At 36.2% G+C, this 24,054-nt stretch overlaps 1 protein-coding gene across 1 annotated transcript in view; it reads left to right on the top strand.

The window, feature by feature from the left end:
- LOC123541409 (ATP-dependent RNA helicase DDX54-like) overlaps positions 1 to 22,291 on the top strand; it is a 42,335-nt gene extending 20,044 nt beyond the window's left edge. The window contains exons 6-16 of the mRNA XM_053525902.1: positions 203 to 413; positions 1,986 to 2,120; positions 6,728 to 6,819; positions 8,465 to 8,600; positions 9,832 to 9,905; positions 11,631 to 11,816; positions 12,887 to 13,056; positions 14,758 to 14,862; positions 15,435 to 15,546; positions 19,719 to 19,851; positions 21,526 to 22,291. Of these exons, the coding sequence (XP_053381877.1) occupies positions 203 to 413; positions 1,986 to 2,120; positions 6,728 to 6,819; positions 8,465 to 8,600; positions 9,832 to 9,905; positions 11,631 to 11,816; positions 12,887 to 13,056; positions 14,758 to 14,862; positions 15,435 to 15,546; positions 19,719 to 19,851; positions 21,526 to 21,716 (1,545 nt within the window). The 3' untranslated portion in view covers positions 21,717 to 22,291. The remainder of the gene's footprint in view (positions 1 to 202; positions 414 to 1,985; positions 2,121 to 6,727; positions 6,820 to 8,464; positions 8,601 to 9,831; positions 9,906 to 11,630; positions 11,817 to 12,886; positions 13,057 to 14,757; positions 14,863 to 15,434; positions 15,547 to 19,718; positions 19,852 to 21,525) is intronic.
- Positions 22,292 to 24,054: the final 1,763 nt, after the last annotated feature.

Below are 24,054 nucleotides of genomic sequence, written 5' to 3'. Positions count from 1 at the left end.
ATTGTTTCATGTTTTATATATGGAGTATTTATTCTTTTTCGGTGTTCCAACAGTCTTTTCTGCAGGTGCAGCTTAAAACTCGGCAGATTCATTCCATTTAATTGAACAACTTGAACAGACTTGTACATGACATCAGGTTAATTCTTCATGAGGAAGCTAAATGTTTATTTAACAGTACAAACATTCTTTTGCTTTTTTTTAGGTACTCCAGAAAGCCGAAATTTCCTGTACATATATCTACAGTTCATTAGACCCTACTGCCCGCAAAATTAACTTGGCAAAGTTCCAACATCGTAAAGTGATGGTGATGATAGTGACAGATTTGGCTGCGAGAGGAATTGATATACCGCTCTTAGATAACGTTATAAATTACAATTTCCCAGCAAAAGCCAAACTTTTTGTGCACAGAGTAGGTAAGTGTCTGAAAAACAGTTCCATATTTTTTAGTGGGTTGATTTTCTTGTCTAGGCTGTATATAGAATTATAGACTGTTTGAGCAGCCTTGAAATGGGACGCATACATTTTCAGTAGATCCTTAAATCATGGAAATCTCATTCATTATCAGTCAGAAATGGTTATAATGCTAGCTGATGATCATTCATATTATAAAAGTGCAATTATTTACAGTATACTGTAAAATCATTTATTTTCATGGGCAAGAAATTTAGGGTTTGTACCAAATTGGCTATTTCATGGGCATATTACTAGTAATTTATGGATTTTATATATTTGAGATTAACTGATTAGGAATTTTATGAGGTCATTGGGATTAAATTTTGTGGATAGAACACCTAGTCCATGAACTAAGGATAGACCACCAAGTCCATGAACTAAATATAGACCACCTAGTCCATGAACTAAGTATAGACCACCTTGTCCATGAATTAAGTGCAGACCACCTAGTCCATGAACTAAGTACAGACCACCTAGTCCATGAACTAAGTAGTGACCATCTAGTCCATGAACTAAGTAGTGACCACCTAGTCCATGAACTAAGTAGCGACCGCATAGTCCATGAACTAAGTAGTGCCTACCTAGTCCATGAACAAAGATGTGCCCACCTAGTCCATGAACTAAGTAGTGCTCACCTAGTCCATGAACTAAGTATAGACCACCTAGGCCATGAACTAAGTTTCCAGTGAATATCAATAGTTTCCCAATATACCATATAGATATTTTTAGTGGCCTTTAAAAGCTGGTTTTATAGTTATGGCCTCTATTTGTATGTGGTCTTTTAAAAGGGTTTGACTGTATATACCATATAGATCATTTTTAGTGGTAGCACCATTTTCTGGTGGACACATTCCAGTTCTTTTTGATAGCAGAAGATTTAAGATGCATTCATTCGGAGGGCTTCAATGGCTGAGTGGTTAAGCACTGACTTCCAATCACTTGCCAAACATGGCTATTGGGAACCCCACATTGGATGTAGATTTATTTCATGTGAGGAAGCCATCTGTCTGGTTTACTTAACCCTTATCATGCTGGACACGACTGATTCTGCCTTTGTGACCAGTGTAGACCACATCCATGCAGTCTGATCATGATCTGCACTGTTTGCAATTCAGTCAGTATCTTTTTGGTAAACACCCCTTTAAATAGTTAATGGTACTGTCCAAATTGAAAACTGGACAAGCTCATTATAGTAATTTAGCAGGGTTTGGGTTAAGGTTGATGATTCTATCCAGGTGCACTTCCATGCTTGTAATAATGCTTAGATGGGCACTTGGTGTCTTCCTCTGCCACAGAAAGCTGGAAAGTAGCCATATGACCATAATTGTGTCACTCACACTTTACAAATTCTTGATGCGGTGAATGTCTGCTTTCCATTTAATCTCTAAATGAAGCGTATGTGAAAATTGCTCATTCTGCTGTATAATTATGCTCTTTTAAGATTATACTGAGTTTGTCAGAATGATGAAAGTTCCTTCTATGAAAGTATTTATGCAGCAGCTTTCTTTAAAATATTAAATATTTTTCAACAGGTCGAGTTGCACGTGCTGGTCGTAGTGGTGTTGCATATTCTTTGATTGCCCCTGATGAAGTGTCATATGTGGTAGATCTACATGTATTCCTGGGAAGGCCAGTAAAATTTGTACCTCTAGGAAAACAGGTGAAAGGTAAGTAATACTGCTGTTGTAATTTTGAACATTTTTAGCTTGACTTTTCAAAGAATTGTGAGAACTATTCTACTCACCAGGTCATCAGCACCTTGGTTAACGCCATGTGTGCAAGTTTTTATCTCAGTAATCATTTCATGTATTGAATTGAAATTTAAAACAAGGCTTCCTAGAAATAAAATCTGGTGAAATAACAAAGTTAGATAACTCTTGATTTAATTGAGTACAAATTATGGCCTTTTTTGTTTTAGAAAATTTGATTAAAGTTTTGAGTGAAACTTAACTATCAAGCTGAATCTCAGTAATAACTATATAATTTTGATTGAAACTTCACACAGTGCTTCCTAGTTATAAGACCTACTGTAGTAACCAAATTAGATAAGTCTTTGTTGAAACAAATTTAAATTATGGCCCTTTTTCAACTTAGAAAAATTGTGTTGACTTGATTTTGTGTGCAACTGCATGCCGATGTCCAGCTGCATCTCAGTAACAATTGAAACTTAACACAAGACATCCTTCACATTGCCAAGTTAGAGAACTCTTGGCTGAAATAGATTCAAATTATGACCATTATTTGACTTAGAAAATTTGGTTGAATATTTGCCTGCAAGTTATTATCGTTGCCATAATTGAAATTAAATTTGTAATAAATTATAATGGAATGATTCAATTACATAAGTCTTTCCAAGTTATGGCTTTTATTCAGCTAAGAAGTTTTCAATAAGTTGAGTATGTTGTCTTATGGAGAGCTCTTGTTTTTCCTACTGTCAGCAAGTAAAATGAAATTACAGTTGAACCTGCCTTAGCAGCAACCTGTATTAAACAGCCACTTGCCTTAACCCTTACCCTGCTAAATTTCTATAATGAACTTGTCCATCTTTCAATTTAGACAGTACCATTAACTGTTAAAAGGGAGGTTTACCAAAAAGATACTAACTGAATGTCGAAGAGTGTAGACCATGATCAGACTGCACAGATGTACAGGCTGATCTTGGTCTACACTGAGAGCAAAGACAGAATCACTTGCCGTCAGCAGGCTAAGGGTTAAGCAACCAGTCAGCTAACTGCCCAAGTTGACTTTTTGTTCTGATTCCAATTTAAACAGCCAGATTATATTGCTCCCTTGGCTAGCTGCTAAAGGCTGCTCGCCCACAGTTTGGTTGAAATTTTTCAACATGTTCATTTCCACCAAGTTTGACATAGAATGTATATATGACACTGAAAAAAGCCTTGTCCGCTCTTAAGTCGGACAGTTTTCATCCGATCTTCACCAAACTTGCTGACAATGTTTGTGGGCATAATATCTTGGCCAAGTTTGATAACCAGTCAAATCGCCCCAGGCACTCTTGGATTATGGCCCTTGAATTACTAGAAAATCTGCGAATTTAGCCTTGTCTGCTCTCTAAGTCGAACAGTTTTCATCCGATCTTCACCAAATTTACTGACAATGTTTGTGGGCATAATATCTCGGCCAGGATCGATAACCAGCCAAATCGCCCCAGCCACTTTTGGATTATGGCCCTTGAATTACTCGAAAATCTGCGAATTTAGCCTTGTCCGTTCTCTAAGTCAAACAGTTTTCATCTGATCTTCACCAAACTTGCTGACAATGTTTGTGGGCATAATATCTCGGCCAAGTTCGATAACCACCCAAATCGCCCCAGGCACTCTTGGATTATGGCCCTTGAATTACTCGAAAATCTGCAAATTTAGCCTTGTCTGCTCTCTAAGTCAAACAGTTTTCATCCGACAGGCGTATTTTGACAGTCTGGCACTCTTGTTATGGATTTTTGAGGGAAATTATTTTTTGCCTAAAATGTGTGGGTTTGTCCCTTTAAAACAGGTTTGACTGTGCATTCTAAATTAAAAGGATTACGCATTAGGATAATAGTGTTAAAGGTACTTAATATCAGGAATTAACTATTTTATTTCAGAAATTATAATTATAATTTCATATCTGCAATATACATCAATAGGTTATAATTTTGATTTATTGATATGGATATTCAAATTTCTTGTGGATACATTTATTGGATAACAGTTTTTACAGTATTGTTGCAGCATCCAATCATATGATACATGTATATATTTTTATGCCCCCGAAGGAAGGCATATTAGTTTTCAACTGTCCGTCTGTTAGTTCGTCACAACGTTAACTTTTTGCTTTACTCGCAAACCACTGCACCCAGGACCTTCAAACTTCACATGCTGATAGTACTTATTGAGTACACGACCCCTACTGACTTCGGGGTCACCAGGTCAAAGGTCAAGATCACAGGGGCCAATGTTAACTTTTTGCATGAAGGCACTTTACTCGCGAACCACTGCACCCAGGACCTTCAAACTTCACATGCTGATAGTACTTACTGTGTACACGACCCCTCTGACTTTGAGGTCACCAGGTCAAAGGTCAAGGTCACATGGGCCAATGTTAACTCATGCATGAAGGCACTTGACTCGTGAACCACTGCACCCAGGACCTTCAAACTTCACATGCTGATAGTACTTATTGAGTACACGACCCCTATTGACTTTGGGGTCAAAGGTCAAGGTCACCAGGTCAAAGGTCAAGGTGCTGTGGGGGCATTTGTCACCATTAGTGACAGCTCTTGTTATTATATACCTATATAAATTTTGTCAAAAATACAGCTAGTATTTCACAGGCAGAATAAAATTTTACATATTGTACCTTTTGTATTGTATGTTGCCGGACTACTTTAATTTAATATTCCTGACCTGACACAGTTCTATAAATAGCGCACACACAAACTACACTCATTTTAACATCGATGAACATTGAAGATTTTGTTCGATAATAAAACAACAAACAAAATGCTGGAGATATATAATAAAAGGGTCATTATAACAGTAGCTAGATCTGGGATTTTGTATTTGGCTCTCGTGATTTTGCCAGGTCGGATCACACTCGTCGTGATCCAAGATCAAGCTACTACTATGATAACCCTATTATCCAGTACAGAAATGTATTGTTCATGTGGTACAAATGCGAATTACTCATTGGAAGAGAAAAATTGGTATAGAATATTGAATAAATACCTATACATATTCTATAAAACTATGACTGGTATTTCCACAAAGATATACAAACTCACAGAAATTAAAATCCGTATTGCACAAGGTGGAAATCTGATTCTGTATCATGCAGTACCTGGACTATTTTCATTTATATTCATGACTATGAATACATCTTTGTATTGGAGGAGTTTAAAAAAAATTGTGTAAGATAAAAACAAATGAAAAACTTAATCACCTGGTGTGATCTAGGTCTGGCAAAATCAACTTATGCCAAATGTGATCTAGGTCTGGCAAAATCAACTTACGTAGTGTTATTTCTAGAGCGACGCAGCGGGGCGCCCCGCCCTGCCCTTTTTTGCTGCCGCCACGCTGCCCTTAAAATATGCCCTTTTGCCTTTGATCTTCTGCTAAATCCCGCCAATTTCCCTGTTGACATGCCTCGACGTTTTTTGATCAGCAAATTACGTCACGGCGTGTGCACACAGGTAATGAGAATCAATAAAGTGTTACAACTAATAGATAAAGAGTATGGATCCTGTGAAATGTCAAAAAGGCGTGCGTAAGCGGCCAGCTGATTACCGAGCACGTGAAAAGTGCCCTAGATTTCTTTGTGCAAAATTTAAATTAGACTGTTGTTTAGTATAATAACAAGTATAATATCAGTCCAGTTTGATTTAATGAATATCGAAAGTAAAAGTAAGTTTAGAATGTCCGTTCACGAGTCTTATTACTCCCGATGTCGTGTGCAATTTTTCCATATTTCCTTCAAAAAAGCTGACAGTCGGGGAATTTTTTATGTTGAGAAACATCAAAATTTGAGGAACTATCTCTGGTTTACCCTAGTGGGTCATGTAAACTGAGTAAAAACTACTTTCAGACAACATTCCGAAAGTGTACCAGTATCCGGATTGTATATTTTGGATATGCGTTTTAGTAAACTTTAACCTGACTAATAATACTTTTCTGTTAATGAAATATTGATGAAAGACCTGATCAATACAACACGACTTCTGATAATTATTAGTTTACAATGTGTCCTGAAACAGGCCTTTAACTATGTTGTTTACAACATGATTTGGTTTCAAGATTAAGCTTATATTAATTAAGGCCCTCCACTATTTCATATGAATAAGTTAACATTGTTTGTGACATTTTTTAAGAGAAAGGCTTGAATGGTTTAACCTAAACTATAAAGTAAGTAAAAAGCCTTTGTAAACTTTGTTACTGGTTTTGGGAAGATTTACCACTTTATTCTGTGACATTTCTTTTAAGTGTGCAATAAAGATAAATGGAATACATATTAACTATAGACATCTAGAAATGCAACTACTGCTATGGTAACTTTCATGTCTAAAAGAGCACCCTGCCCCTTTCGGACAGCACCCTGCCCCTTTTTGGCAGAACCCTGCCCTTTTTGAGCTCTAGAAATAACACTATTACCGGTATGCCAAATGTGATCTAGGTCTGGCAAAATCCACTTACACCAAATGCAACATCCCAGTTCAAACTACTGTGATAATAATCCTATTGTATAAACTATAGTTAAAATTGATTTCATTTTTATTTCTTAGATAAGGATGGTCTATATGGCACAGTACCTCAGACTATAATAGACGACCTGGCCGAGACAATATTTGCTTGGCATGAAGAGTCCTATGATATTGTAAGTATATTGACAATAGATTAAGGAATGGCCTCCGTGGCAGATTGGTCAAGGTCATCAATTTTGAATGGGTTCAAGACCTTGCTTGGAGTGTACAATTCTTTCTTGTGAGTAAGCTATACAGGTGCCCACCTGTGCCATAAATTATGCTTGGAGGGGCACTTAGGGTCTTCCTCCACCATCAAAAGCTGGAAAGTCTCCATATGCACTGTGCTTGTGTAATGTTTAACCCAAGAATAAAGCCCTAATATGTAAGGACTAATCATAGCCCATAATAGCTGTAACAGTCAGGAAAGTATCAGTCACATATTTTAAGTGTTGAATATACTCAAAAGCTGAAAAATTATGCATATATGATTTCAAATTATTGTTGTTTTTTTTTGGTTAAGAGGCACACAACACATTTTAGGTCATATGTTGACTTTTCCTGCTTTTGATGATGGAGGAAGACCCCAGGGGCCCCTCCTAGTGTTGTTTCAGGTATAGGTGGGTACCTGGCCAGACCCACCTACATTCCGCAAGCCAGCAGGATTTCTTCTTACGTGAAGAATTCTACACCCATAGCAAGGTATCGAACCAACATTGGTGAGGGGAAAGTGAATTGATGTCAGCAACCGTAACCACTTGTCTATAAATCTATATGCTCCCCCATGAGTGGTGGGGGCATATAGATAATTTTGGTCTTGTCCGTCCATCCGTCCGTCCGTCTGAAGTTTGTGACGTGCCTAGCTCAAAAAGTATTTGATATAAATTGATGAAACCTTGCATGAGTCTTTATCATGATATGAACTTGCGCACCTCCTATTTTTCATCTGGCTCTGCCCCCTATTTCCAGAGTTATGGCTCCTGAAATAGTCAAAAATGCACATCATGATATGAACTAACGCATTTTTTTCCCTCTGGCTCCACTCCCTATTTTTAAAGTTATGGCCCCTGAAATAATGCACATTTCACCTAATGACGTGCCTAGCTCAAAAAGTATTTCATCTAAATTGATTAAACCTTGCGTGAGTCTTTATCATGATATGAACTTGCGCACCTCCTATTTTTCATCTGGCTCTGCCCCCTATTTCCAGAGTTATGGCTCCTGAAATAGTCAAAAGTGCACATCATGATATGAACTAACGCACTTTTTTTTGTCTGGCTCCACTCCCTATTTTTAAAGTTATGGCCCCTGAAATAATGCACATTTCACCTAATGACGTGCCTAGCTCAAAAAGTATTTGATGTAAATTCATGAAACCTTGCATGAGCCTTTATCATGATGTGACCTTGCACACTTGGCATTCTTCTTGAGAATCTTAGCGCTTATTACTGAGTTATGGCCCTTGAAATGGCCAAAATAGTGGATTTTTTTGTTTGTGATGCTCATAGCTCAAAAAGTATGTGGCCGAGAATAATGAATCCTTTATATAAAATGTTTGTTGAGGCTATACCCCCTTAAGACCGCAAACATTTGAATTATTGCCCCGTATTTGTGACAAATGTACCAGTGGGGACACACCCTGTGACCTACAGACACATTCTAGTTAATGATGCTACAGATCATTTTGGCTAATTGAGATTTACGGCCAGTGTCATACTTATTAGCATAATATCTTTCTATAGTATGAATTTGGTAATATTAAAATTCTGTTTATTTCAGAAAGCCATGGTTAAAGTTTGCAGCAATGCATATGGACATTATATTCGGTCAAGACCAGCGCCCGCACCAGAATCTGTGAAGCGGGTCAAAGAAATGGAGAAACTGGGTCAACATATTGGCACACATCCAATGTTTGGTAGTTATGTTTATTTCATCTTATGTATCTTTAAACCTCAGTATAATCTGTATCGTTCACAGCTTCAACCTGTCAGTGAAGTTATGTTCGTGTTTTCCCATTGCGTAAAATTTAGCTAAACGAGCAAGTGATTGGAGTGGAGTGCCATCTCATGCTGGTTACTTTAAATAGATCTATTAATTGGGAACTTATCTTTGCGGATTTCATGGTTGAGTGAATCCAAACATCAAATCCCAGTGAACAAGTAAAATTTCAATTCATTTCGTATTCTAAATTTGAAACCCAATAAATAGCCATTTTTGCCCAAACCACTATTTTTTAGCCATGAAATTAAATGATTTTACAGTGCATGGTACCAAGGGAAATTTTCAAATTATCGGTATTATACAGAAGTAATTTCATAGATAATATTTCATTTGCATATTATACTCTCTATTCATGCGATGTTATTTGGTCAAAGAAACAGTTGACTGTCACAATTCTTATGTATGAGCAACAGCATGATTAAGACAAGTTCATTCTTTTTAACAGCACAGTTTTGTAAAAATATTTGAAAGGAAAAATATATGAATTGAACTTGCAGCCTGGCGGTAACCTGTATATTTATCTTTAATAGATACAGTGTAATAACTAATTAAGGCACAGGGCATCTCATGAACTTGCATACTGATCAATAAACAAAGTGATAAATAAAAAGAAATCAGTGCACCATTATATTTTCATGTTGTGAAACTTACTGTTGTACAGTCATCATCAATTTCTCTGTTCATCGCTGGGTTTTTATTACCCTCTAGTGTACAGTCTTGACCGTTTAAATGAGCATGCTTCAGCAGAGTATATAATGTGAATCCATATTATGAAATTAGGTATGTTAGCCGTTTACAAATCTCATCTGGAGAATGTTCCTTGAACAGGGCCTGTGGGTCTAGTGGTTAAGGATCATAACTTTAAATGACTTGCCACTTACTGTTGTTTGTTCAAAATCTTGCTTAGGGTATAGAATTCTTTCATGTGATGAAGCGATCCAGCTAGCTTATGGAAGATTGATGAGTCTACCAAGGCGCCACCCAAAGCATGTTTTTATCATTTATGCTCAGATGCGGCACCTGGGGTCTGCTTCCACCATGAAAAGCTGGAAACTTTCCAGTGGAAAGTCACTATATGACCAATAATTGTCTTGGTTTGAAGTTAAACCTAACCAAACAAAAAGCAACTGTTGTTGTATTTACAGGTTTAGAGGAAGATACTTCAGAAGCAGAGAGGCTTAAGCTGTTGAATGCCTTAAAGTCATACAAATCTAATACAGTAAGTTTAAAAAAATCTTTACCTGCGTCAGCATCATTGTATATATATTTATAGTTGCCGCAGGTTACTCACACAAATGACTGCTCAGGTATAATTTAAGTTGTTTTAATTGGAGTGTAGTAGTACTCCAATTCCAGGAGCTTCCCCTGGTTCTGTAGAGTGCAAGCCTTTAACCTTTATCCTGCTGGAAGCAAGTGATTCTGCCTTTGCATCCAGTGCAAGCTGATCTTGGTCTGCACTGTTCGCTATTCAGTCAGTAAATTTTCAGTGAACACCCCTTTGAATAGTAAGTGGTACTGTCCAAATTGAATGATGGACCAGTCCATTTTAGAAATTTAGCAGGGTAAAGGTTAACAGTATCCATACAAAGAACTCTTATCCGAAAGAATGTTAGTTATTAGCTCGACTATTCGAAGAATAGTCTAACTATTCTACTCACCCTGGCGTCGGCGTCACACCTTGGTTAAGTTTTTGCATGCAAGTACATACAGCTATCATTTAAAGGCATATGGCTTTGAAACTTATTTTTTTTCTTTTTTTAGGTCAATTACCAACCTCACTGGGTCAAGTTCCATAACTCTGACATGTATTTTGAGCAAATTATGCCCTCTTTTGGACTTAGAAAATTCTGGTTAAAGTTTTACATGCAAGTTACTATCTCCAAAGCTAATGCAGATATTGAATTGAAACTTCAAATGTGTCTTTGGGGTTATAAAACTAGTTGATAGCATCAAGTCCCATAACTCTGACCTTCATTTTAGCCAAATAATGCCCCCTTTGGACTTAGAAAATCCTGGTTAAAGTTTTGCGTGCAAGTACATACAGCTATTACTTACAGGCATATAGACTTGAAACTTATTTTTTCATTTTCTAGATCAATTACCAACCTCACTGGGTCAAGTCCCATAACTCTGACATGTATTTTTGGCAAATTATGCCCCCTTTTGGACTTAAAAAATTCTGGTTAAAGTTTTACATGCAAGTTACTATCTCCAAAACTAATGCAGATATTAAATTGAAACTTCACATGTGCCTTCGGGGTTATAAAACTAGTTGATAGCATCAAGTCCCATAACTCTGATATGCATTTTGGTCAAGTTATGTCCCCTTTTGAACTTAAAACTCTTTTGATATTTAACATTTTGGGTAATATTTTCCTGCTTCTGGGACAATATTACGAATAGTCGAGCTTGGCTGTCTTACGGACAGCTCTTGTTTTAGTTGGAGGAGCGTGTGAGAGAGCTCACAACCCTTCGTTTCGAATTCTGACTTCTTCCCACTTTGATGCGGTGTTAGACTGTGATGCCGTGTTAGTTGCACACTGTACTTGTATCTACATGAATGCTAACCATCACTCTTGATTCCAGTGGAAATCTTGAATATCATAAATGATTCAAGTCAAATGCATTACACTGTGAAATTTCTGTTATTATAATAAACATGAGAAGTAGATGAACATAACATAGATTTAATATGTTTTTTACTGATGTAAATAAAACATACCTTCATTTGAAATGCTGTAATAAATAAAGAAAAATTGCCTAAAATTGGTGATCAGATATGTTTATGTTAGAGGAAAATGCTATGAAATAGTTGTTTTTAGGGAAATGGCAGTGTAGAAAATTTATTGCTTTGATGAAAAATGGAAATTCTTACATAAACTGTAAAATGCTGATGAATTTACATGTATGGATAACAGAATAATTTGATTTTTTTTCTTTTCAGACAATTTTTGAAGTCAACTCCACTGCAAAGAACAGCAGTTTTAGTGTAATGAAAAAGAAGAGGAATTACCATGATAAGGTTGTGGAGAGTAAACAGAGAAAAGTGGAGGAAAACAGGCTTGAACCTGGCACTGAGGTTGAAGATCGAAGCAGCGGGCAGGACACAGCTGATGAGGCTGCACTAGCGGTAAAATAGAGAGTTTTAAGATTCTGTTATGTGTATACATGCATGAATACATCCATGTATTTAGGATCTATACTTAATTTGTTATGATAACTCAAGAAAGAGTACTAGATATGTTCACCATGAAAGAATGAATTAAGAATAATGAAAAATTACTAGAGAATAGCATTTTTGATGCACAAGCTGTGTTAAAAAAATACCTCTTTTTCTGGTTCTTTTTTCCTTAATTTGAAAAGATGGTAGATAAAAATATTGTGAATGATTAAATTAAAAATTTCTGAGCATGAACATTTTATATTGTTCCAAGGCCATTTCACTACCACTAAAGCATCCAAACATGATTGTGATGCTGTCATATGAAATGAAATTAATTTGAGTACCTGTAGTTCAATGTTTCTCCGCATTTAAATGCATTTTGAACACCTTCATAGAAAAATATAAGAAGTGTTCATACTATATTATTCCAGGAGTGGACTGAACTGTGATGTGCTTATTCATAAATAAGAGCTCTTTAATTTTCAAAACTTGATTTGATATTACTGTCTTACGATGTCTGAACTGCGAGTCATCAGCAATATTCTCATGGCCACTTATACCACTAATAAAGTGTTGTTTTGTCCGGAGTATTGTCCCTTTACCTTTTTGAAGTATAACTGTTTTCTCTTTTCTTGATTTTTGATTCTAAACACAATATGTAACAGCTTATCTTTATTCAGCACTGATTTTTAGACAACACTTACCAAACATTCTCACTTTTATAATTTGATGTTATTGGCATAACACTTACATTCCATGTAATTATTGAACAGATTTAGACAAACATACCGGTAGCTTGGAAAATAAGTAAGTGATAAGTGATGTTTTAGGGAATGCAAAATGGCTAACCTTCACAGGATTGAGTGTAGTTCTTATTGAGACTTATTCGTCTGTAAATATACACCTTGTTTCAGGTACATTAAGTGTATGCTAAAAATTTCTAAACTAATTTCCTTTTTTTTTTTTTCCCCTTTTCTTTAAAAAAATATAATTTATCCATTTCTCTAACTTAGCCTGGATTTATTTTTGTTTTAAAGGAAACTTTCACTGTTGTGATTGGTGGAAAACAGTCCACAGCTAGTCAAGACAGCCAATCAGGATCAAGCTTACAGATTGGCAAGAAGAGAAAGAAGAAAGGAAAAGAGCCTGTCAGAGATGAGGAGAACTATATATCGTACAGACCCTCTGACTACCAGACAGAACAAGGGTAAATTTTTGAAAAGTCATCTTTATTTATAGATGGCCTTTATTCACAGGTTAAAAACTGAAAATGTTTAATTTGAAGTTGTAGAGCAAGATGGTCATTATACACAGGTGTTTTTTTTATCAAAGGTCTGTTTGTTATTTGCTGAGTTTATGTTCCTTTAGTGATTTGTATTTTTCAATAGTATCTATGTCTGTATTTTAGAGGGTAGAAGTTCAGTCCCAAAGAGGAACATACATTTTGTTTTTATAAAAAAAAAGCATTGGAGTCAAGGTTACTGTTTCTATAAATAGAAAAAAGATAGTGCAAGCTTAATAACTATTTAAATTGCTATATAGACAGTGACAGTAAGTAGGTGAATCTGTGTCCTACAGACACATGTCTAGTTCATTTATGTATATTAATAGTTTCTTTTCATTTGTTTTATAACGCAGTAAGTCTACATGTTGTATTTAGTGTATTTATATAGGGATATTTGAAAACGTTTACTCAGTCTAGTTGTAATCTTTTATTAACAAGTGACAGGCTCACAATCCTCTCAAAACTTGTTTTCTTTAAAAGTTTTTTTCACAAGTAGTAAAAAATCTGGCAAAATCACAATTTTGAAAATAAAGTTTTTATAAATGTTCAGAACTTTTGCATGGAAATGTCGATTCTGTGTGAACTAAGATATCCGGAAAGATTCACAAATAAAGTCTGAAATGAACTTTTTGATGTCAAAAATGTCTGAAATTTTCATTGGAAAATACCACATCAAAATCGTTTTTGTGCCTGCCAGAATGTTTTGGTGGGCACTAAGAGTTACCCTTGTTGGTACATCTGTGTGAATTTATGTCATGCATTTCTCATAAGGTATTTGACCCATAGTCATCAAACCTCACATGATTGTTATTCAGCAGTTGTGCACCTGGTGATTTAATTTGGATTTCACACAGGCAGACCAGAGTTATGGCCCTTGACTAATTAAAAAAAATTGCATAAAAAGGGCCTTAAAGTTTATGTCACATGTTTCTCAAGAAGTATTTGACCCAGGATTATGAAACATTTCAGGAATATTATTCAGCATGTGAAGTTGTGCACCTCAGGATTGTTTGAGATTTCACTCAGCCAGACCAGATTTATGGCCCTTGACTTGGTCAAAAATATGCATAAAAAGGCATAAAAGTTTCTGTCACACATACCTTAATACATTTTTGACCTAGGGTCATAAAGCATGATAGAAATATTAGAAATATTATTCAGTATGTGAAGTTGTGCACCTTGGTGTTTGTTTGAGATTTCTATCTGTCAGACCGGAGTTACGGCCCTTGATTTAGTCAAAAACATGCATAAAAGGCATACAAGTTTGTATCTCAAAAAGTACTCTACTTAGAGTCATAAAACAGGGGATTGTTAGATAGGATGTGAAGTTATGCACCAAGTGTTCTGTTTTGGATTTCACTCAGTCAGACCAGAGTTATGAACCTTGACTTAGTGAAAAATACATAATTATAAAGTGCTTAAAAGTTAGTGTTGCATATATCTTTAAAAAATATTTTACCTGGATTCATGAATGAATTCATGTAGGGATATTATTCAGCGTGTGAATTTGTGTACCTAAGTTGATTTAGCTCACCTGAACCTCACATAATATTATTAGCAAAACATTTTCAGTCATTCTTGAAAGGAATAAATTTTTCTTACTTATTATTCTTTGACTTACAGTTTACGACTGGGAAGCAGCTTTGACCGAGAAGCATCTGGAGCTGTCTTAGATCTGGCAGGTGATGACGAAAGTATAAATAAGAAGAGAACAAATGCTTTAAAATGGTTGGTAAAGTATACATATGCTTGATTCTTTATACTCTTTTTTTTTTTTCTGTCTTTTGGAAAATCTTGACTTATGCAAGGTTAGTGGTTCTATCCAGGTGCCCGCTCATGACTGAAACATTGTTTAGAGAGGCACCTTGTGTTTTCCTCCACCATTAAAAGCTGGAATAGTCACCATATATGTCAGTGTGCCTCTAAACCCTTCAAGAATAAAGAAAAAATGTATGGGTATTGTGGGGCCTACATGGCCCTGTGGTTATTATGTAGAGGAGATTAACTGTTATAACAATATTGTATTGGGAGTATTCATTCTTGCTGGGAGTGGTGAATTCTTTCATATGCTCAGAAAGCCATGCAGCTGATTTACAGAAGGTTGTCGGTTTTACCAGGGTGCCTGCCCATGTCTAATATAATTTCTAATGGGTTACTTTGGGTCTTTCTCCACCACCAAAAGCTGGAAAGGTGCCATATCACCTACATCGTGTGGATGATTAATTTAAACCCAACATAAACAAAGAGAACAAGAAAAATGCCGTAAAAGGTTTAATTTGACTCACCTACTTGTATTTCAGGGATAGAAAGAAAAAGAAGTATGTAAGAGAAAGTAATGAAGACCCAAAGAAAAAGAAGATTAGGACAGAAAGTGGAGCATTGATACCAGCTTCCTACAAATCTAATGCATATCCTTTCTTCTTTAATCTGAAACTTGTTTGTTTCTCATTTTCGTTGAGTCAAATTTCCTTTTTAGACGGTCTTTTGTCCAGGGTTGGCTGGATAGTTTGTCGGTGCTGGTTGAATGAAGTATGTGATATAACGTTAATCATTTGTACCTTTATAATTTGGATATTACAATACATTACAGACATAGTCCCGAAATAAGTTGTTTCAGATGTTATTTCAATGAATACTGTAATAGACAACTTAAAATTCGTTTTTGTCTGTTGCTGAAATATAATTATATGAAGAATAAACATGTCATTCAACTACTGTAAAATCATTTAAATTCGCTGGCATGAAATTTCGCGCAAACGTGAAAAAGGGCTGTTTCGCGCGGGCTTTAATTCGCGCATTTTCAATTTATAAATGAAAAAATGAACAAAAAATAATAAATAGCGCAGTCTTAAATTCGCGCGTCAGTTCTAGCACAAAATACGCGAAAATTCGTCCTACGCGAATAAAAATGATTTCACAGTATGGTCATCTTAGAGTGAAATATGGTGTTAGCTGCTAACATCAAGCTGGAAAAATGTAAGAATGACAACTTTATTACTGTTATTTATTATATACCTATATAATTCTGTTAAAAATCCAGCTTGCATTTTTAGCTCACCTGTCACAAAGTGACAAGGTGAGCTTTTGTGATCGCGTGGCGTCCGTCGTCCGTCGTCCGTGCGTCCGTGCATGCGTGCGTAAACTTTTGCTTGTGACCACTCTAGAGGTCACATATTTCATGGGATCTTTATGAAAGTTGGTCAGAATGTTCATCTTGATGATATCTAGGTCAAGTTCGAAACTGGGTCATGTGCGGTCAAAAACTAGGTCAGTAGATCTAAAAATAGAAAAACCTTGTGACCTCTCTAGAGGCCATATTTTTCATGAGATCTTCATGAAAATTGGTCAGAATGTTCATCTTGATGATATCTAGGTCAGGTTCGAAACTGGGTCATGTGCGGTCAAAAACTAGGTCAGTAGATCTAAAAATAGAAAAACCTTGTGACCTCTCTAGAGGCCATATTTTTCATGAGATCTTCATGAAAATTGGTCAGAATGTTCAGCTTGATGATATCTAGGTCAGTTTCGAAACTGGGTCACGTGGGATCAAAAACTAGGTCAGTAGGTCTCAAAATAGAAAAACCTTGTGACCTCTCTAGAGGCCATATTTTTCAATGGATCTTCATGAAAATTGGTGAGAATGTTCACCTTGATGATATCTAGGTCAAGTTCGAAACTGGGTCACGTGGGGTGAAAAACTAGGTCAGTAGATCTAAAAATAGAAAAACCTTGTGACCTCTCTAGAGGTCATATTTTTCATGAGATCTTCATGAAAATTGGTCAGAATGTTCACCTTGATAATATCTAGGTCGAGTTCGTAACTGGGTCACGTGGGATCAAAAACTAGGTCAGTAGGTTTAAAAATAGAAAAACCTTGTGACCTCTCTAGAGGCCATATTTCTCAATGGATCTTCATGAAAATTGGTCAGAATGTTCACCTTGATGATATCTAGGTCAAGTTCGAAACTGGGTCACGTGGGGTCAAAAACTAGGTCAGTGGATCTAAAAATAGAAAAACCTTGTGACCTCTCTAGAGGCCATATTTTTCATGAGATCTTCATGAAAATTGGTCAGAATGTTCACCTTCATGATATCTAAATCAAGTTTGAAACTGGGTCACGTGGGGTCAAAAACTAGGTCAGTAGGTCTAAAAATAGAAAAACCTTGTGACCTCTCTAGAGGCCATATTTCTCAATGGATCTTCATGAAAATTGGTCAGAATGTTCACCTTGATGATATCTGGGTCAGGTTTGAAACTGGGTCACGTGCGGTCAAAAACTAGGTCAGTAGGTCTGAAAATAGAAAAACTTTGTGACCTCTCTAGAGGCCATATTTTTCATGGGATCTTTATCAAAAATTGGTGAAAATGTTCACCTTGATGATATCTAGGTCAATTTTAAAAGTGGGTCACGTGCCTTCAAAAACTAGGTCATTAGGTCAAATAATAGAAAAACCTTGCGACCTCTCTAGAGGCCATACTTTTCAAGAGATCTTCATGAAAATTGGTCAAAATGTTCATCTTGATAATATCTAGGTCGAGTTCGAAACTGGGTCACGTGGGGTCAAAAACTAGGTCAGTAGGTCTAAAAATAGAAAAACCTTGTGATGTCTCTAGAGGCCATATTTCTCAATGGATCTTCATGAAAATTGGTGAGAATGTTCAGCTTGATGATATCTAGGTCAAATTCGTAACTGGGTCATGTGCGGTCAAAAACTAGGTCAGTAGGTCGAAAAATAGAAAAACCTTGTGATCTCTCTAGAGGCCATATTTTTCACGAGATCTTCATGAAAATTGGTGAGAATGTTCACCTTGATGATATCTAGGTCAATTTTAAAAGTGGGTCACGTGCCTTCAAAAACTAGGTCATTAGGTCAAATAATAGAAAAACGTTGTGACCTCTCAAGAGGTCATATTTTTCAATGGATCTTCATGAAAATTGATTAGAATTTTTTATCTTGATGATATCTAGGTCACATGTGCTCAAAAACTAGGTCACTTTGTCAAATAATAGAAATAACGACGTCATACTCAGTTCAACACTGGGTCATGTGGGGATAGGTGAGCGATTCAGGACCATCATGGTCCTCTTGTACAAGTAAATACGAGCAGGCAGAAAAAAATTTGTATTGTGCCTTTTGTATTGTATGTTGCCGGACTTCTTTCATTTAACATGAGTGACCTGACACAGTTCTATGATTAGGGCAAACAATAACTACACTCATTTCTATTTTAACATCGATAAACTGTTAAAATATTGAAAATTCCGTTCGATAACAAAACCTAAAAAAAAAAAGGAGGTATATAATAAATCGGTCATTATAACTGTAGTTAGATCTGGGATTTTGTATTTGGCTCTACTGGATTTTGCCAGGTCGGATCACACTTGGTGCATGCTGTCCTCATGTTATCCAACCTGGCAAAATTCATTTGAGCCGAATACATCCCAGATCAAGCTACTATTATAATAACCCAATTGTATTATCTTTAGTTCTGTAGAAGTAGACATGAAAAATACTGTGTTATGCACTGTGGAACTGACAAAATTCCATGATATTTCACGGTACAAATGTAAGTCATGATACACAGCTCTGCATTTTGCTGTATAATGTCACTTTTCTGGACAACTTTCTTCAAAAGTTATTGATAATCGCATTTTCCTTTCATCTGAATAAATAGTGGAACTCTAGTAAAGCAGTCCTGCCTTAAGCTAGATCTGTCCACAAACAGGAATTATTCCTCGGTTTTTCTCTTAAATGAAATTAACATGATGACAAAGCATGACAAATTTAAGAAGTAATAAATCAAAATAAACAAGTGTTAGATATACAGTGAAACACCTCGAGTTTGCCAAAAGCAACAAAGAGTAAATTAACACACAGGGACCAGGTGTCATGCTCGAGCGATCGAGTTATCGATGCTCGACCCAGCCATGGTAATTTCACATAGAAAATAGAAGGAAATCGGCCGGGACCACATGAATTACTCGAGCGAGCCCGGGTGCTCGAGTCATCGATGCTCGAGCGAGCGGTGTTTTACTGTAATCATATTTTATATACAACTCAACAAAGCATGAAAATAACAAGAAATAATGAATCAAAGTGAATAAGTGTAGAATTATTTGATATTTGAAAAGAAAGATATGAGCCGTGCCATGAGAAAAGCAACACAGTGGGTGTGCGACCAGCATGGATCCAGACCAGCCTGCGCATCCGCGCAGTCTGGTCAGGATCCATGCTGTTCGCTAATGGTTTCTCTAATTGCAGTAGGCTTTAAAAGCGAACAGCATGGATCCTGACCAGACTGCGCGGATGCGCAGGCTGGTCTGGATCCATGCTGGTCGCACACCCACTATGTTGGTTTTCTCATGGCACGGCTCATATTAAATGAAATACTGTCATTTTTAAGTGCTTTTATATGCATAAAAGATGTTGATTTGAACTCTACAAAGTAGGTACTTCTTCATTCTAGACAAATGAGCTGTTTAGCAGCTGTCCTGGTTTACGGAGGTGCTATATCCGGGTATGTGGTGTAATTTTTTTGGTTTTGTTTTCTTTCGACATTATCCTTAACAGTGTATACATATAAAGAATGGGTGAAGAAAAGTAAGACGGACATACAAGTCGAAAAAGATGAAGAAGAAGATGATGATGCACCGCAGAAACAGAATAGAACGAAAAATAAACTTGCTGTTCTTGGGGTCACAGAGTATAACAGAAGTAAGTCCACACTTCAATGTTCCTGTGGGGTCAAAACTGTCACCAAGTATAGGGGTCACTTTTTATACATGAACTTATATTGGAAAAACTTCGATAATGCCAATGTGATTAACAGTATATGTTGAATACTGTTACATGCTGGAATGTGTAAAATCATTGAACATTTACTATTTTTAGCTCATCTGATTTTTTGAAAAAAAATGATGAGTTATTGTCATCACTTGAGCGGTTGTCGGCGTCGGCGTCGGCGTCTGCGTCGGCGTTGCCTGGTTAAGTTTTATGTTTAGGTCAGCTTTTCTCCTAAACTATCAAAGCTATTGCTTTGAAACTTGGAATACTTGTTCACCATCATAAGCTGACCCTGTATAGCAAGAAACATAACTCCATCTTGCTTTTTGCAAGATTTATGGCCCCTTTTGTACTTAGAAAATATCAGATTTCTTGGTTAAGTTTTATGTTTAGGTCAACTTTTCTCCTAAACTATCAAAGCTATTGCCTTGAAACTTGGAATACTTGTTCACCATCATAAGCAGACCCTGTACATCAAGAAACATAACTCCATCTTGCTTTTTGCAAGAATTATTGCCCCTTTTGGACTTAGAAAATCAGTTTTCTTGGTTAAGTTTTATGTTTAGGTCAGCTTTTATCCTAAACTATCAAAGCTATTGCTTTAAAACTTGCAACACTTGTTCATCATCATAAGCTGACCCTGTACAGCAAGAAACATAACTCCATCCTGCATTTTGCAAGATTTATGGCCCCTTTTGGACTTAGAAAATATCAGATTTCTTGGTTAAGTTTTATGTTTAGGTCAACTTTTTCTCTTAAACTATCAAAGCTATTGCTTTGAAACTTGCAACACTTGTTCACCATCATAAGCTGACCCTGTACAGCAAGCAACATAACTCCATCCTGCTTTTTGCAATAATTATTGCCCCTTTTGGACTTAGAAAATCATTTTCTTGGTTGAGTATTATGTTTAAGTCCACTTTTCTCATAAACTATCAAAGCTATTGCTTTAAAACTTGCAACAGTTTTTCACCATCATAAGTGGACACTGTACATCAAGAAACATAACTCTATCCTGCTTTTTGCAAAAATGATGGCCCTTTTTAGACTTAGAAAATCATGGGTAGGACAATATTTCTATTATACAAAAAAAAAATCAGATGAGCGTCAGCACCCGCAAGGCGGTGCTCTTGTTATATCATTGTAATTCCACCAACTGAACAATAAGCAGCATGAACCCTTTTGAGTCAGGTGAGTGGTCATGGCCTCTTCTGTTCCTTTTATTCATACTTTTAACATGTCTGAAACAATGAAGAATGGTGCTAATTTCACCTGGGTAATAGCATTACATTTTACTGGAACTTAATTGTACACTTCACTGTTTAAAATCTCAAAATTAAAGTATTAAATCAATATAATATTTATTTAAAACTTTGAAGTTACATAATTTGTAGCAACATTAGGATATGTGTGGTTAAAAAACTAGTTTGATTTCTGAATGATTGTGATATTTACTTCCGAAGTCACTATATGTAAAAGTGATAAAAAGTCACTTTGTAAAAGTGTTTTGTTTAATAAAGGTAAAAAAGGGCAGTTACTTGAAAATACAGCTGTCTGATTGGTCAGTTAGAATTTCTGATGTCATGTTAATATTATGATTTTCAGGGCATGTGAAAGGATCAGATGTTGGTTACCAAGGTAACAAGAGGGACAAATTCAAAAGAAAAGGCTCCGAGTTGAAGAGACCAGAGCAGATTGCAAAAGCCAGAAAGCTGAAAGCTAAGAAAGAAGCTTTCCAGTCACAGAGACAACACAAACACAAAGTCAACAAAGCCAAACATAAATCTAAGAAATAATCCTTAAGATAAACACTGTCACATTACAGAGAGACACACAGTTAAAAGAAATGTTATAGTTGGCTGCTGCATACATCCCTCATTATTAGAGTACACATGTATTTGATTTTTTTTTTAGAATATTCAAAATCAGAATAGAGAATAAACAATCACATTTTTCTGCTTTAAAGCGACATGTAATACTTGATAAAATTTTAATCTGCAAAATCTTCAAAGGTTTCTATCTCTTTAATATTATATTTAGAGAGTTTATAAACCAATGCAATGTTTTGAATGATGATAACACAAAACCAATCACAAAGTTTGTGACTATAAAAGGATATAGGTCACTAGAGGAAGTACAATATCTTAACCATTTGTTAATTTTTTACGCAGCTTTATATACCACTTTAAGACATGTAGAACTGTTTGGGTTTCTTTTGAGAAATGTGAAGCATTTAAATAAGCATAAAAGCTGTAATTATTGTTGTATACATTATATTGAAAAAAACAAAACAAAAAACAAATGTACATGCATATACTGTTACTTTTTCAACTTTATGAGACTGGAAAGTAAAATTTGAAAAATATAAAGATTTTACAAGGGTTAGTTTTCTATTTGTTCCATCGTTATTAACACTTATCAGGCTGGTCACGATTGATTCTGCCTTTGCAACCAGTTTAGATCATGATCAGCTTGTACACCCGTGCAGTCTGATCATGATCTGCACTGTTCGCCATTCAGTCAGTATCGTTTTGGTAAGCACCCCTTTTAACAGTTAATGGTACTGTCAATATTGAAAGGTCAACCAGTTCATTATAGAAGTTAACTTCTCACTGATAGTAATGAAACATGGCATGCATGTGCATTTGGCTGCTAAAGATGCTCAGTTAAGTGTAATTACATGTATGAACTGTATAAAAAAGTTATGGCAAACTGAATGTTTGTTAACGATGGATAGTGGCTATACACTCTACCTACTTGCTAGCATCAGGCTATGCTGTCACCTTGACTATGGGTGAAGTTTTTAGCTCATGGTGAGCTTTTATGACTGCTCAATCTCCGTCAACATTTTCTAAAAAAATCTTGAAAACCACTGGGCAGAATTACACCAAACTTCACAGGAATTCCTTGGGTGGCCCCCTTTCAAAATTGTTCAAAGAATTGAATTCCCTGCAGAACTCTAGTTGCCATGGCAACCAAAAGGAAAAACTATAAAAATCTTCTTGTCCAAAACCACAAGGTGTAGAGCTTTGATATTTAGTATGTGACATCATCTAATGGTTCTCAAATTTTTCAAATTATGCCGCTAGGGTGAAAAGAGGCCCCGCCCCGGGGGTCACAAGTTTTACATAGACTTACATAGGAAAAAACTTAAAAAATTTTCTTGTCTAAAACCACAGGACCTAGGCCGTTGATATTTGGTATGTAGCATTGCCTTGTCCTCTACCAAAATTGTTCAAATTATAACCCTGGGGTGAAAAGAGGCCCTGCCCCGGGAGGGTCTCAAGTTTTACATAGACTTATATGGGAAAAAATTTAAAAATCTTGCCTGAAACTGCAAGGCTTAGGCTTTTGATATTTGGTATGTTGCATTGCTTTGTGGTCCTTACCAAAATGGATCAGATTATGCCCCTGGGGTGAAAAGAGGCCCTCTGGGGGTCCCAAATTTAACATAGACATATATAGGGGAAAAATCTTCTTGTCTTAAAGTTCAAGGCCTAGGCCTTTGATATTTGGTATGTAGCATTGCCTAGTGGATCTCTAACAAGATTGTTCAAATTATGCCCCTGGGATGAAAAGAGGTCTCACCCACCAAGCTTCAGAGGTTTATTTTTGTAGCATACATTGTTCAGACAAAAAAGCTGTAAGGAAACACGTTGGAAGCAGAGAATACAACCAAGTCAAATGATACTAGACTCCGTTCGACAGCCTGTTCATTAGGGATAAGGAAATATACAATGCCTTTCTCGCTGCCTGGCACATACAGACAAAATCATCAGCTATTTATTATGCCCAACTGGCATTTAAAAATTTCAGTCTTTGGCAATGAAACCACAAAAATCCAGTTTGGAAGTAGAAAATCTCTGGCATATATCTCTCACCTTGGACCGAATTGGCAACAGATATTGTTTCTAGTCCTCTTTCAGGGCTTTGCTTGGCCGAGGGGTTAATGTCGTTGAGGTTGAATTACTTGTCACATGCTGATGTGTTTATGAAATGTTGTTTGGGGTGTAGTATTCTTCATATTAGGAATGCACCTAGGTGGCCTAAAGAAGGTCGGTGGTTTTATCCAGTCGTCTGTCCATGCAGGGAATTATGTCCGGAGGGGCACATGTGGTCTTTCTCTATCATTAA

The sequence above is a fragment of the Mercenaria mercenaria genome, chromosome 16 (assembly GCF_021730395.1).
Source record: "Mercenaria mercenaria strain notata chromosome 16, MADL_Memer_1, whole genome shotgun sequence".
Lineage (NCBI taxonomy): Eukaryota > Metazoa > Mollusca > Bivalvia > Venerida > Veneridae > Mercenaria > Mercenaria mercenaria.
The sequence above is the reverse complement of the archived record's forward strand: the minus strand, read 5'-3'. Positions and strand labels throughout refer to the sequence as shown.